Genomic DNA, 15642 nt, shown 5'->3' on the forward strand with positions numbered 1-15642 from the left:
GGTCTGTAATTCTCTTTTTTGATGGGGTCTTTGTCTGGTTTTGGGATCAAGGTAATGCTGGCCTCATAAAATGAGTTTGGAAGTTTCCCTTCCATTTCTATTTTTTGGAACAGTTTCAGGAGAATAGGTATTAATTCTTCTTGAAATGTCTGATAGAATTCCCCTGGGAAGCCATCTGGCCCTGGGCTTTTGTTTCTTGGGAGATTTTTGATGACTGTTTCAATTTCCTTAGTGGTTATAGGTCTGTTCAGGTTTTCTATTTCTTCCTGGTTCAATTTTGGTAGTTGATACATCTCTAGGAATGCACCCATTTCTTCCAGGTTATCTAATTTGTTGGCATAGAGTTGCTCATAATATGTTCTTATAATTGTTTGTATTTCTTTGGTGTTGGTTGTGATCTCTCCTCTTTCATTCATGATTTTGTTGATTTGGGTCATTTCTCTTTTCTTTTTGATAAGTCTGGCCAGGGGTTTATCAATCTTGTTAATTCTTTCAAAGAACCAGCTCCTAGTTTCGTTGATCTGTTCTACTGTTCTTTTGGTTTCTAGTTCATTGATTTCTGCTCTGATCTTTATGATTTCTCTTCTCCTGCTGGGTTTAGGCTTTATTTGCTGTTCTTTCTCCAGCTCCTTTAGGTGTAGGGTTAGGTTGTGTATTTGAGACCTCTCTTGTTTCTTGAGAAAGGCTTGTATTGCTATATACTTTCCTCTCAGGACTGCCTTTGCTGTATCCCAAAGATTTTGAACAGTTGTGTTTTCATTTTCATTGGTTTCCAGGAATTTTTTTAATTCTTCTTTGATTTCTTGGTTGACCCATTCATTCTTTAGTAGGATGCTCTTTAGCCTCCATGTATTTGAGTTCTTTCCGACTTTCCTCTTGTGACTGAGTTCTAGTTTCAAAGCATTGTGGTCTGAAAATATGCAGGGAATGATCCCAATCTTTTGGTACCGATTGAGACCTGATTTGTGACCTAGGATGTGATCAATTCTGGAGAATGTTCCATGGGCACTAGAGAAGAATGTGTATTCCTTTGCTTTGGGATGGAATGTTCTGAATATGTCTGTGAAGTCCATTTGGTCCAGTGTGTCATTTAAAGTCTTTATTTCCTTGTTGATCTTTTGCTTAGATGATCTGTCCATTTCAGTCAGGGGGGTGTTAAAGTCCCCCACTATTATTGTATTGTTGTCAATGTGTTTCTTTGCTTTTGTTATTAATTGCCTTATATAATTGGCTGCTCCCATGTTCGGGGCATAGATATTTACAATTGTTAGATCTTCTTGTTGGATAGACCCTTTAAGTAGGATATAGTGTCCTTCCTCATCTCTTATTACAGTCTTTGTTTTAAAATCTAGTTTGTCTGATATAAGGATTGCCACCCCAGCTTTCTTTTGGTGTCCATTAGCATGGTAAATGGTTTTCCACCCCCTCACTTTCAATCTGGGGGTGTCTTTGGGTCTAAAATGAGTCTCTTGCAGACAGCATATTGATGGGTCTTGTTTTTTAATCCAATCTGATAGCCTGTGTCTTTTGATTGGGGCATTTAGCCCATTTACATTCAGGGTAACTATTGAAAGGTATGAATTTAGTGTCATTGTATTACCTGTAAGGTGACTGTTAACTGTCTGTTGTCTGTGTTCGTTTCTGCTCTTTGCTGCTTTTAGGTTCTCTCTTTGCTTAGAGGACCCCTCTCAATATTTCTTGGAGGGCTGGTTTCGTGTTTGCAAATTCCTTTAGTTTTTGTTTGTTCTGGAAGCTTTTTATCTCTCCTTCTATTTTCAATGATAGCCTAGCTGGATATAGTATTCTTGGCTGCATATTTTTCTCGTTTAGTGCTCTGAAGATATCTTGCCAGTCCTTTCTGGCCTGCCAGGTCTCTGTGGATAGGTCTGTTGCCAATCTAATGTTTCTACCATTGTAGGTTACATATCTCTTCTCCCGAGCTGCTTTCAGGATTTTCTCTTTGTCTCTGAGACTCGTAAGTTTTACTATTAGATGTCGGGGTGTTGACCTATTATTATTGATTTTGAGAGGGGTTCTCTGTGCCTCCTGGATTTTAATGCCTGTTTCCTTCCTCACATTAGGGAAGTTCTCTGCTATTATTTGCTCCAATATACCTTCTGCCCCTCTCTCTCTCTCTTCTTCTTCTGGGATCCCAATTATTCTAATGTTGTTTCGTCTTATCATATCACTTATCTCTCGAATTCTGCCCTCGTGATCCTGTAGTTGTTTCTCTCTCTTTTTCTCAGCCTCTTTATTTTCCATCATTTGGTCTTCTATATCGCTGATTCTCTCTTCTGCCTCATTTATCCTAGCATTTAGTGCCCCCATTTTTGATTGCACCTCATCAATAGCCTTTTTGATTTCGATTTGGTTAGATTTTAGTTCTTTTATTTCTCCAGAAAGCGTTTCTCTAATAACTTCCACGCTTTTTTCAAGCCCAGCTAGTATCTTTAAAGTCATGATTCTGAACTCTAGGTCTGACATCGTACTAATGTCCGTATTGAGTAGGTCCCTGGCTGACGGTACTACCTCTTGTTCTTTTTGCTGAGGTGATTTCTTTCGTCTTGTCATTTTGTCCAGAGGAGAATAGATGAATGAGAGAACAAAATGCTAACAGGTTTACAACGTCCCCAGCAAATATACTGTATACAAATCAGAAAAGACCTGAAACCAGGGGAAAAGAAAGGGAAAGAAAGAAAAAAGAAAGAGAAAAAGAAAAAAAAAAGATAAAAACAAAAACAAAACAATACAAAAAAGGCAGAATATGATCAAATATGATCAGGCTAGTGCATAGATCAGTGCCACACACTAGATTTTGGGCGTATTTTGGTCTGTTAGAAAAATTGCCTCCTAAAATTTTAAAGGAAGAAAGACATATATGTACAAAATAAGGGTTGATACAATGAAGGGATGGAAGATGACTGTAAAGATGAAAATTATAAAAGATTTTATAAAAGGACTTGGTAAGATAAGTTGTTTGAAAAAAGAAAGAAGATTTAAGAAAAAAAAAGAAAAAGAAAAAAAAAAGGAAAAAGGGAGAGAATGTGATCAGGCAGGAGACTAGAACAAAGCCATACACTAGTGATTTAGGGTATATTTTGATCTGTTAGAAGAAACTGTACCTCAAAATTTTAAAGAGAGAACAACTTATATATATATGCCAAAAATAAGGGTAACTACTATGAAGGGATAAAATATGACTCTAAAAATGAAAAATAAAAAATGTTTTTTTTTTTTTTTAAAAAGGGATTTATAAGATGTTGGTTGAAAAAGGGAAAAAGAAAAATAAAAAATAAATTAAAAAAAACAGTCAACAAAAATTAACTTTGATGAAATAATGAATCATGGTAAAAAAAAAAAAAAAAAAAGCCATGAATCTATGTGCAGTATTCCCCTAGCGCTGGAGTTCTCCTATTCTCCTTGATCGATCAACGTGGTCTTGGCTTGCTGGCTGTTTGTGCTGATCTTCTGGGGGAGGGGCCTGTTGCTGTGGTTTCCAAATGTCTTTGCAGGAGGCGGAATTGCCCCGCCCTTGTCGGTCCGGGCTAAGGAAGCTGCTCCGGTTTGCTCTCAGGAGCTTTTGTTCCCTGCAAGCTCTCGGTACAGCTTTGGAGGACCAGGGCAGAAATGGTGGCCTCCCAATCTCCACTCGGAGGAGCTGAGAACTCGGGGCCCCGCTCCTCAGTGTGACCCCAGAGAAAAGCAGTCACTTCCGTGTCCCCGGTCTCCGGCCGCACTCTGTGCTCACCCGGCCTGTGACCGAGCGTTGCTATCTCTGGCACCCGACCCCGCGCGGAGTCTCCAAACCCAGCAGATCCCTGCAGTGCGTTCCCGCACCGCTCCTCCCCGGGAAGGAAGGGGAGTCTCCCCGGATCTGCTGCTTGTTGGGTCCCTGCTGGGGTAGCCGTGCCCCGACTGGGCCGCAGATCACAGCCTATGGCCACCCCGAGCTGAGAGCCCGCGACTCTGCTCCGTATCTGCAGCCGGCTTCCCCGCTCTGACACCTGGGAGCTCTGCTGCACTCGGGCACCCCAGTCTCTCTGTGACCCCAAGGGTCCTGAGACCACACTGTCCCGGGAGGATTCCACCCCCCGCTTAGCCACTGCAGCGACGTCCCTCCGCCGAGCCAACTTCTAAAAGGTCCGATTTTGTGCTCCGCGGCTCTAGCACTTGCCAGAAGCGGCCGGCTGAGGCCCCTCCCCCGCCGTCTTCCTCCCGAATATTGCCTCGGATTCACTTCTCCGCAAGCCCTACCTTCCAGTAAGTGGTCGCTTCTCTGTTCAGAGAGTTGTTGCTACTCTCCTGTTCGATCTCCTGTTGAGTTCGTAGGTGTTCAGAATGGTTTGATCCCTATTCAGCTGAATTCCTGAGACCAGACGAAATCTAGGTCTCCTACTCCTCTGCCATCTTGCTCCGCCCCCAGGTGCCTAGCTTTTCTGTAGTAAGGGGATTCAGGGAGGATATTATTCTCACTGCAGTGACAATCACTGTCAAAGCCTCAAAAAGTCCCTTGAAGGCCAGCAGTCTGGTAACTCACTTCTCAAGAAAAGGGATTATATAACCAGTTCAGGGAAGAACGCTGTATTAGTTATCCATTGTTGTGTAACAAATTACCCCCAAACCTAGCAGCTTAAAAAGGCACAAACATTATTTCACAGTCTCTGTATGTCAAATAATTGGAAGCAGTCCAGCTAGATGGTTCTGGATCAGGGCCTTCCATAAGGTTAGATGCAAGACGTTGACTGGGGCTGCAGTCACCTGAAGGCTGGATTGGGGCTGGAAGGCATGGCTCCTAGGTGGTCCACTTGCGTGGCTTATGGCAGGAGGACTCAGCACCCCATTAGCACTTGGCACTGATCATAAAAGAGCTTGAATGGTTATATTAACATGAGACTAAGTAGATTTAAAGAGGTATATTTAGAGATGAAGATGAACAATTCATAATAAAAAAGTGTCATTCAGCAAAAAGATGTAACAATTATAAATGTGTACATGCCTAATAATGTCAAAATACATGAAGCAAACATGACAGAATGAAAGGTAAAAATAGACAAATTCACTCTCAGAGACTTTAACATCCTCTCTCAGTTATTGATAGAACTAAACAAAAAGTAGTAATGACAGAGAAGATCTGAAGAACACTATCAACCACCTTGTCTAACTGACTTTTATAAAACACCATGCACAACAACTGCATAATGCATATTCTTCTTAAGTACACACGGAGCATTCACCAAGGTACTGCCATACGCTGGGTCACAAAATTCACTGAAGTCGATAAATTTCAAATGCTTTTCTCTGACTACATGGGAATTAAACTAGAAGGCAACAATAAAAATAACAGTATATGTTTAAAGGTTTCAAATATTTGGAAATTAACATTCTTTTTTTTTTTTAAAGATTTTCTTTATTTGAGAGAGTGAGTGTGAGAGAGAGAGAACGAGCAGGGGGAGGGGGAGGGGCAGAGGGAGAGGGAGAAGGAGACTCCCCACTAAGCAGGGAGCCTGATGTGGGGCTCCATCCCAGGATCCCAGGATCCTGGGATCATGACCTGAGCCGAAGGCAGACGCTTAACCGACTGAGACACCCAAGGCGCCCCTAAACAACACTCTTCTTGGTAACTAATAGGTCAAAGAAGAAATCATATGGGGAATCGGGGAATTAGAAAGCATTTTAAACTATATGAAAATGAAAACACGATGTATCCAAAATTTTGGAATTCAACTAAAGCAGAACTTAGAGGCAAATCTATAATTTTAAATGTTTGTTTTAGAAAAGAAAAAAGGCTTACAATAAATTATCTAAGTTCCTACCTTGAGAAACTAGAAAAAGAAGGGCAATTTAAACCCAAATTAAGTAGAAGGAAAAAATTATAAAGTAGAAATCAATGGAATAGAACATGGACAAAACAAGAGAGAACATTAACAAAGCCAAAAGTTAGATGTTTGAAAAATTGATAAATTGGCAAACATTTAGCAAGACTGACAAAGAAAAAAAAGAGGAAGAGAAAAAAAAATCTAATTACTGATTTCAGGTATGAAATAGGGGATTTTCCTCCAGACCTTACATGTATTTAAAGAATAATATTGGAATGTTATGAGCAATTTTATGCCAATAAATCTGATGATTTATATGAAATAGCCAGATTTCTTGAAAAACAAAACTTACCAAAAAAAGACAAAAGAGAAAATAGAAGACATGGATGGCTTCATTTCTATGAAAGGACTTATTCACAAATTCACTGGTGAACTCTACCAGATGGTTATGGAAGAAATAATACCCATCTTACAGAGACAGGTATTTCAGGAAACAGAAGAGAAACTCTTCCCAAATCATTTCATAAAGCCAACATAACCTTGACAGAAAGACTTTACAAAAATATTTCAAGAAGAAAATTATAGGCTAATATTGCTCATGAACATAGAGGCAAATATCTTTATCAACATATTAGCAGATCAAATCCAACAAAACGTAAGGAAGATAAAACCAAGTGGGATTTCTCCTGGCAATGGAAGGTTGATATAAAATTTGAAAAATTCAACCATGTAGTTCAGTATTATTAAGAGAATCAAGGAGAAACACCCTATAGTCATCTCAGTAAATGCATAAAGAGCATTTTATAGAATTCAGTACTTATCCATGACAAAATCTTAAGCAAACTAGGAATAGCAGGAACTTCATTAGTATAATAAAGGCATCTGCTAAAAATTCTACATCTAACATGATACTTACTTAAAGAAACATTGAACACTTTGCTTTTAAGATCAGGAACAAAGGGAAGATGTTCATCCTCACCACTTCTATTCAATATTGTACAAGATGACCCAGACTATATGGCTAGGCAAGCAAATAAATAAATAAATAAATATTGGAAAGGAAGAAGTAAAACAGATTCTTTATACAAATGAAATGATTATTAATGTAGAAAATCCCAAGGAATCTACCAAAAAAAAAAAAACACCAAAAATTCAACTACTAAAATTAGTAAATGAAAGATCACTACACAAAATCAATTATATTTCTACACATTAGCAACAAACCATTGGAAAACAAAATAACACTCAGAGTTAACAAGTAAAATACTTAAAAATAAATTTAACAAAAGACATCCAAAGCCTATATTGTTGTCAAGTCCCCCGAAACTGACCTATGGATTCACAATCCCAGCAGGTATTTTTTTCAACTGACAAGTCAATTCTAAAATTTACACAGAAATGGAAAGGACCTGGAATAGTAAAAAACAATTCTGAAAAAGAAGGGAAGGTAGAAAATGTACATTATCTGACTTCAAGACTTACTCTAAAGCAACAGGAATCAAAAAAGTGTGATAGTGACATAAAGGTTGATAGACAGATGGATCACTAGAACAGAATAGGGATCAGAGAAATAGCCTTACACTTACATAGTCAATTTATTTTCAACAAAGTCACCATACCTGATCAATGGTGAAATAAATATTGTGAGCTTTTTTCCTTTTAACAATTGGTGTTGGGGAAGATGGTGGAATAGGAGGACCTTAAGCTTGTCCTGTCCCATGCCCACAACTAGATAATACTCACAGCAGTGTAAATAACCCCCAAAACAATCTGAAGACTGGTAGAACAACTGAAGGTTGAGAAGAGGCCACATCAAAGAAGGTAGGAAGGGTGAAGACACAGTCTGGGAGCAAAATGGACCACGGCCATCTGCGGTGGGGAGGAAGCTGGTGGCACGGAGAAGGGCAGAAAACAGACTATCACACCAGAGAGCTCATAAACAGGGAGGATGAATCCTCATAATATTTGCCTTTGAAAGCCAGAGGGGTCAGTTTCATGAGTTCTTACAACCAGCAGGATTTAAAGCCTAGGATACTAAAAATCTGCAGGCTCAGCTCTGGGAGAGCCTGGAAGGGTTTAGGAAGTGGAATACTTATCCTTAAAGACATAGCAGGACAAACAGTCTATGCAGATACAGCATAGACCCAGCAGTCTGACAAATGTCAGGGGCAGACGAGAGGGAGAGTGATTTGCTCATCTCAGAGTGTGGCTCAGAGAGACAGGAATCACCCAGGGAGAGCCCTCTAGGAACAAAGGAGCTGGCAGGCATTATTTCCCTCCCATGCAGCTCAGCATAAACATGGGCCACCTGCAGGAAGCAGCACCTCAACAAAACTCTCTACTTTGCACCAAGCCTCGCCCTCCACGCTTCAAGGGTCCATTCACTTCCAGCCATGCTCACTTCAGTTCTGGCACTGCGGGACCCTCCCACAGAAGACCTGTGCAAATCCTGCCAACACCACAACATCTCTTGGACTTGTGCATTTTGCAGGACCTCAGTTCCAGTGGCAGTGGGAGTATGCCTTGTTTCACAAGCAGACCAACCCACACCTTGTTAAAACGCCTCCCACTCCTGCTGGGGACCAAACACTGCCCACAAATAGGCAAAGAGAGCCTCTGCAAACAACTAGATTGAAGGAAAATTAGGCCAAGACTCAACAGCAGAGTGCAGGCAACACACATAGGAGATAATCCCTGAAGTGCCAGGCCCTGAGGAACAGGGAACACTACACTGCAGGGCACTATAGGACCTCTTCTTCATAATGCTGTTATTGTTAAGAGCAAGAAAAGTAGCTGACTTTCCTAACACAAAGAAACACACACAAAAATCAGACAAAATGAGGAGACAGAGAAATATCTCCCAGATGAAAGAACAGGAGCAAACCACAGCAAGAGACCAAAGTGAAATGGATATAAGTAATATGCCTGATAAAGATTTTAAAGTAATGATCATAAAGATACTCACTGGACTTGAGAAAAGAGTGGGGAACATCAGTGAAACCCTTAACACAGAGATAAAAAAAAAGAACCAATCAGAGATCAAGAACATAATAAATGAAATAAGAAATACACTTGATGGAATAAGTAGCAGGCTAGAAGTAGAGGAATGAATTAACGAACTGGAAGACAGAGTTATGGAAAGTAACCAAGCTGAGCAAAGGAGAGGAAAGAAAATCATGCAAACTAAGAATAGTCTTAGGGAACAACAACAAACAAAACCCAAACCCAGCAAAAGGAAGGAAATAATAAACAATAGAACAAAAACAAATAATATAGAAACTAAAAAAAATAGGGCGCCTAGGTGGCTCAGTCGGTTAAGCATCTACCTTTGGCTCAGGTCATGATCCCAGGGTCCTGGGATTGAGCCCCGCATCGGGCTCCCTGCTCAGTGGGGAGCCTGCTTCTCCCTCTACCCTTCCCCCTCTACTTGTGCTCTCTCACTCTCTCTCTCAAATAAATAAGTAAAATCTTAAAAAAAAAAAGAAAACAATCTCATTTACAATTGCACGAAAAACAACAAAATACTGGGAATAAACTTAACCAAAGAGGTGAAAGACCTAAACAAAACAAAACAAAAAACCAAAAAACACAGAGGTGGAAGACCGAAAACTATAAAACACTGATGAAAGAAATTCAAGACAATGCAAAGAAATGCAATGATATCCCATGTTCATGGGTTGGAAGAACAAATATTGTTAAAATGTCCATACTACCCAGAGCAATAGACACATTTAATGCATACCTATTAAAATATGATTTTTCACAGAATAGAATAAGCAATCCTAAAATTTGTATAGAACCATAAAAGACCCCCAATAGCCAAAGCAATCTTGAAAAAGAAAAGCAAAGCTGGAGGCATCACAATTCCAGACTTCACATTATATTACAAAGTGGTAATAATCAAAACAGTATGGTCCTGGCATAAAAATAAACACACAGATCAATGGAGTAGAACAGAAAATCCAGAAATAAACCCACAATGATATGGTCAATTCATCTTTGATAGAGAAGAAATGAATATCCAAAGGGAAAAAAGACAGTCTCTTCAACAAATGGTATTGGGAAAACTGGACAGCTAGATGCAAAAGAATGAAACTAGATGACTTTCTTTCATCATGCACAAAAATAAACTCAAAATGGATTAAAGACCTAAATGTGAGACCTAAAACCATAAAAATCCTAGAAGAGCACAGGTAGTAATCTCTCTGAAATTATCTGTAGCAACATTTTTCTAGATATGTGTCCTGAGGCAAAGGAAATAAATGCAAAAATAAACTATTGAGACTACATCAAAATAAAAAGTTTCTGCACAGCAAAGGAAACAATCAACAAAACTAAAAGGCAACCTACTGAATGGGAGAAGATATTCGCAAATGACCTATCTGATAAAGGGTTAGTATTCAAAACATATAAAGAACTGATACAACTCAATACCTAAAAACCAAATAATCCAATTAAAAAATCGGCAGAAGACATACAGATGGCCAACAGACACAAGGAAAGATGCTCAACATCACTCATCATCAGGGAAATACAAATCAAAACCACAGTGCGCTATCATCTCACACCAGTTAGAATGGCTAAAATAAAAAATACAAGAAAAAAACAAGTGTTGATGAGGATGTGGAGAAAAAGGAACCCTCTTGTACTGTTGGTGGGAATGCAAACCAGTGTAGCCACTGTGGAAAACAGGATGAAGCTTCCTCAAAAAATTAAAAATAGAACTACCTTACCATCCAGTAATCACACTATTGGGTATTTACCCCCAAAATACAAAAACACTGATACAAAGGGATACATGCACCCCTATGTTTATTTTTTTTAAAAGATTTATTTATTTATTTGAGACAGAGAGAGAGAGAGAGCATGAGCCGGGGGCGGGGAGGGGCATGGGGAGAGGGAGAAGCAGACTCCCCGCTGAGCAGGGAGCCTAATGTGGGACACGATCCCAGGACCCTGGGATCATGAGCTGAGTCGAAGGCAGATGCTTAACCGACTAAGCCACCCAGGCGCCCCACTCCTATGTTTATTGCAGCATTATTTACAATAGCCAAATTATGCAAGCAGCCCAAGTATCCATCGATAGATGAATGGATAAAGAAGATGTGAAGGATATATCTACAATGGAATAGTATTCAGCTATAAAAAAAAGAATGAAATCTTGCCATTTACAACAACATGGATGGAGCTAGAGAGCATAATGGTAAGTAAAATAAATCTGTCAGAGAAAGACAAATACCACATGATCTCACTCATATTTGGAATTTAAGAAACAAAACAAATGAGCTAAAGAAAAAAAAAAAGAGAGAGAAACTGAACTTCATTAAGTTATACGTTAAACCTGCCTCTGCCCCCAGCTCACATTCTGGTCCTCTATTCAGTAGCTGTGTGACCACGGCCAAGTTATTTAGATCTCAGCGCTCTGAATCTTGAACCTATAAAATGGGAATTATTGAAGAGTCTATCTTATTGGATTGTGAATAAACTTACAGGAGATAAATTGGAATGCTAACTTGTACATAGTATGCCCTCAATGAATATAATCTATTATTATTGTCTTGTAGATGTAGTTTCCCAAGGGAAACCACTTAGGAAATTCTGCTAAGGGCCATGTGGACCTATTGAAGTGTACTGAGCAGAGAAGCAAAATGCACAGCTTTGCCTTTTAGAAATAATCACTGAGGTAGCAGTAGGGAGGATGAACTGGAGGGGGGAAAACAGATTTGGAGACTAGAGCTGGGACTGTCCTCATGTGAATATCCATGAGACATTATTGATTTAAAGAATTGAAAATACATATAGAAGTATATTCAAAATATACAGAATTTGAATATGTTTTAATAATAATGTAAACAAGAGTATATGTGAACATTAAAACTGTTTTTATCTTTAAAAATATTAAATTCAAAATTACCTATTAAAATGAAGCCAAATAAAGATGGCGATTAATGTCAAATCTTGAAATAAAAGTTTTAAAAACACAAATGGTTTAATACTGCAGACAGTTCTTCTGCACCTGCCCTGCTTATGCTCAACTGTCAGTACTTCTCCAGAACCACAAATTGGAACAGGAAGAGAATATGGACTTCCGTAGTACTGGGAAAGGCAACTTCATTCTGGTGAGCCTGTCTACTCTCCAAAGCTCCTGGGGTGATCACAGGGAAGGTGTGTATGGTTGGCTCTAATAGATGCCATCAAACAGTTCTTTAATGCAGCTGTGTGGGAGAGACAGTCCCAGAGTCTCACTTGCCATTTTCCATCATTTTAATTTTAGACATTCTGGTGGGTGTGCGCAATGCTATTTCTATAACCAACACTTTATTTTTCTATTCTCTCTCTGGAACGGGAATCCAGCTTTGCCTGCCAACCCACCTCTGGGGCAGAAAGGAGGGAGGAAGTCATCTCTGGAGGGTAGTCAGCGGGGCCCCAAGCACAAGAGGGCAGGTCTCCTGGGGCAAGGCCACACAGGAGGGAATCGCGGGCACCTGGAGTCTCAGCTCCACTCCCCTGCATTATCTTTTTTCCTAGTCTTTTCTCCTCTCTTTGCCTCTTGCCTTTCCTCATGTCCGCTGGTGCAAATCCTGCCCGCCCTCAAAAGTTGCTCAGAACTCACCTTTTCAAAAAACACCCTCACCTCTCCTCCGCCTTTCCCCAGCTATTTTCTTGAAGTCCGTAAGGCATGGGTGTGTTAATGGGCAAATCATTAACCTCTTTTGTGTCTTCACACGAGGAGCATGAGAGCTTGAGCAACACTGAGGCTACGTCCCTGAGTTGATGGGATATGAGCCTTTAAGGCCCCGGGGCGCACGAACACAAACAGAAGTGTGTATTTCCGTGGGTGAGCCCGAGTGTCAGTGCCCAAAGCCTACGCTTTGACGGTCCTTGTGCGTCTCAGTCTGCAGGTCTCGGATGGGGCTGCGTCCGGGAATGTCCACCCTGGGGTGGCCTGGCTCATCTTTGTGCAAGTCTGTTGGCGGGGTGTTACCTGCGATCCCACAGCCCTCCCAAGCGCCCTAGGTGGAGCGAGCCGTCTGGATTCTCCGAAGGACTGCGGGTTCTGTGTCGAATCTGCCGGTCGCCGCGTCGCGGGGTGGGGAATGTGCGGCTGCGCGCGCGCCGCGGCGTTTACGCGGCGATTTCATCATGCTCCCGGCCAGGCCGCGCGCGCCGCTTCCGCCGCCGCCCGCTCCGGACCGCCCAGGCCCGCGGGCTCATGCACTCTCTGCGCTCGGCGCTGCTTAGAACCGCCCGCGCCGCGCTGCTGCTGTCGCTGCCCTCCCGGCTCCCGGCCCGGCCTCCGCTCCCGCCCTGCCGGCCCCTCAGCGCGCGCGCCCGCGCCCAGACCTCATTCCCCGCCGCCGCCTCCCGGAGCAGCATGGACGGCTCCGGGGCTGAGGAGGTGCTAGCCCCTCTCAGGCTTGCCGTGCGCCAGCAGGTACTGGCATTCTGCGCCTCCCCCGGGCCCCGGTCTCTCCTCCCCCTGGTCTGCTCTCCGTCATCCTCTCTCCTCCTCTGGCACCCGTCCACCGCGCCGGTTGCCCCTCTCCTTCATCCGCTGGAAGCCCTTGGTTTCTTGGTATCTTCCTCGCCTCCCCCACTTTGTGGACTCCAGTCCCCGCGTGCGTCGGCCACCTTCCTTGCCGTGGACCCGCGTCCTAGCTTCTCCTTGGGTGACTCCCTCGAATCCCATCCGACATCCTGCGTCCCTCCCCTCGCGATCTGCTCTCCTTTCCCAGTCCTTGTTAATGTCTGCGCCTCTCCTTTCTCCGTTGGGGCTGGGATCTGTGTCCTTTGGTTACTCCTGGCCTAGCTCAGTATCCTCAACTTCCAGTTTTCCAGTCTCTGCGGTGTTCTTTGTGCCACCCGGGTGGCGAGGTTCCTAATTCTTCTCCGGTCAGGGGCGAGGCTGTCGGTTCTGTCTTACTACGGCAGGACTCTTTTTTAAATCTTCAGAATGCTTTGCATAGTGTTTCCTCCTTGACACCTTCCTTCATTCAGTGCTTAGTTAGCCAGATGATCGGCTGAGAAAATAAAAAGTTGAAACGTGGATGTGAAAAGGTGTTAAACTTCTTTTTCTAATCATGATGTGAGTTCATTGTCCTTCGCTCATCGTCCTTCGCTCACTCCTGTCATCTTTGGGTTCCCAAAAGACTATTTGGAGTGAGTGAGCTTTCAGATCGTAAACCTGGGAAACTGGAAATGTTCCTGAGTTACTGGGTGAAGTCAGCCATCCTCTGTATGGAACATTTTGAAATTTGATTTTGGGGTAGGGAGGGAAGTTTCATGGGCTAGAGAGCTTGGTGATTTAATACAGGCCTCCTTTACCTAGGGCACTGCATGAATATTAGAATTTAGAGAGGACAAGGAAAATGATTAGCTCAAGTGGATTCTCACATCCAGTCAGGCAAAGCCAAAAGCTTGGAATAGGACCCGGGTGTCTGTGACCTAGTAGTAAACACCAAATGGGCTCCTTCCGCACCGGTGCCTGATGCAATAACTTGCCTTAGCTACGGAGGGTGGAACCCTGCCTCGGAAATAATTCATTGGGGCAGAGTTGCCAAAAATTAAGCAAATTCTGCCACTTTGTAATGTCTACTTCTCTCCAGTTTGAGCCTGATTCAGTAGTGTTTCGTTTTGAAATTTCACTATAGGCTTAATTTTTTATTTATTTTTGGTATTTATTGGTATTATTCTGTCTCCCTCCACCCACCCTACCCAAATAAAATTAGGTGTGGTTCCTTGTCCTTTCTGTAACTCTCAATTTTTTTTCTCATATCCTTTACTTGGGGAGGGAGAATACATCTAATTTGGAAAAACACACACCCAAACCCCTCCCTCTGCCACGTTAGCCTGAAACTGCAGTGCAAATTACCCATGTGTAGTAAGACTGTGGAACTAGTTAACTGAAGTAAACTTTGATCCTGGAACAGCCTTCTGATGTGATTACTATTTAGTGTATTGTTTATGTTGGCTTGGGTTTTTTGTTTTGTTTGGTTTTTGGTACTTTCGAGATTTTTTTTCTGAAGATATAAGTTCTAGTTCTTTTTCTCTTTCTCTGGGACCACACATTTATCAGTTAGCTACCTGGAACCTTGAATCACACAGATTCCAGTGTCAGCTGGAAGGGAATTTAAAGGTCATCTAGTTAAAGCTCTTTTTTTGCTTATGAGGAAATGAGACACATTGTCACATCTATCCATTTGACATATTTCCATTGTGAAGTTTGTGCAATTGAAGACATTCTTGGAGTGGGATTTTTAAGGCGCTTAACAACTGGTCTTGTTAGTGGCATGTGTTTTATATAAATAGGCTAATCTGCTTGACTACGTGGATGCTGTTGCTTTTAAAGGTTTGGCTTATTGATGGACTGAAATGAATTTTCCCCGTGGCATATTCTTAGTTATTTCCTGGAGAACTAGTTATGGAACTTGTAGGAGGGCTTCAGAGCATCTAGAAAACACATTAGTTGTTTGATCAAGGGCACACTGGGGCACTTGAGGTATTTATTTATTTATTTATTTAATTTATTTATTTTTAAGTAATCTCCACCCCCAGCTTAGGGCTCAAACTCAGGACCCTCAATTGCACCTGAGGGCAACTGAGTTTTTTTAAAAAGTTGGGAATTGGGGCATCTGGGTGGCTCAGTCGGTTAAGCATCCGACTCGGTTTCTGCTCAGGATCATGATCTCAGGATCGTGGAATCAAGCCCTGTGTCAAGCTCCATGCTCACTGGGGAGTCTGCTTAAGATTCTCTTCCTGTCCCTCTGCCCCTCCCCTGCTTGTGCTTTCACTCTCCCTCTAAAATAAATAAATAAATAAATAAATC

General features: G+C 41.8%; 1 protein-coding gene and 1 long non-coding RNA gene across 3 annotated transcripts in view; one reads left to right on the forward strand and one right to left on the reverse strand.

Moving 5' to 3' along the window:
* Nucleotides 1-12934, reverse strand: part of LOC113911213 — a 47497-nt gene extending 34563 nt beyond the window's left edge. Inside the window, exon 1 of one of the 2 annotated variants that reach the window (XR_003516400.1) lies at nt 12430-12934. This is a non-coding gene — a long non-coding RNA (uncharacterized LOC113911213). The remainder of the gene's footprint in view (nt 1-12429) is intronic. The other variant, XR_003516401.1, reaches the window with a different exon arrangement.
* Nucleotides 12935-12976: 42 nt separating this feature from the next.
* The window catches only part of GARS1 (glycyl-tRNA synthetase 1), a 45838-nt gene continuing 43172 nt past the window's right edge, over nt 12977-15642 (forward strand). The window contains exon 1 of the mRNA XM_027573507.2: nt 12977-13251. Coding sequence (XP_027429308.1) covers nt 13030-13251 — 222 coding nt within the window. The 5' untranslated portion in view covers nt 12977-13029. The remainder of the gene's footprint in view (nt 13252-15642) is intronic.

Source organism: Zalophus californianus, chromosome 12, assembly GCF_009762305.2.
Source record: "Zalophus californianus isolate mZalCal1 chromosome 12, mZalCal1.pri.v2, whole genome shotgun sequence".
Classification (NCBI taxonomy): Eukaryota; Metazoa; Chordata; class Mammalia; order Carnivora; family Otariidae; genus Zalophus; species Zalophus californianus.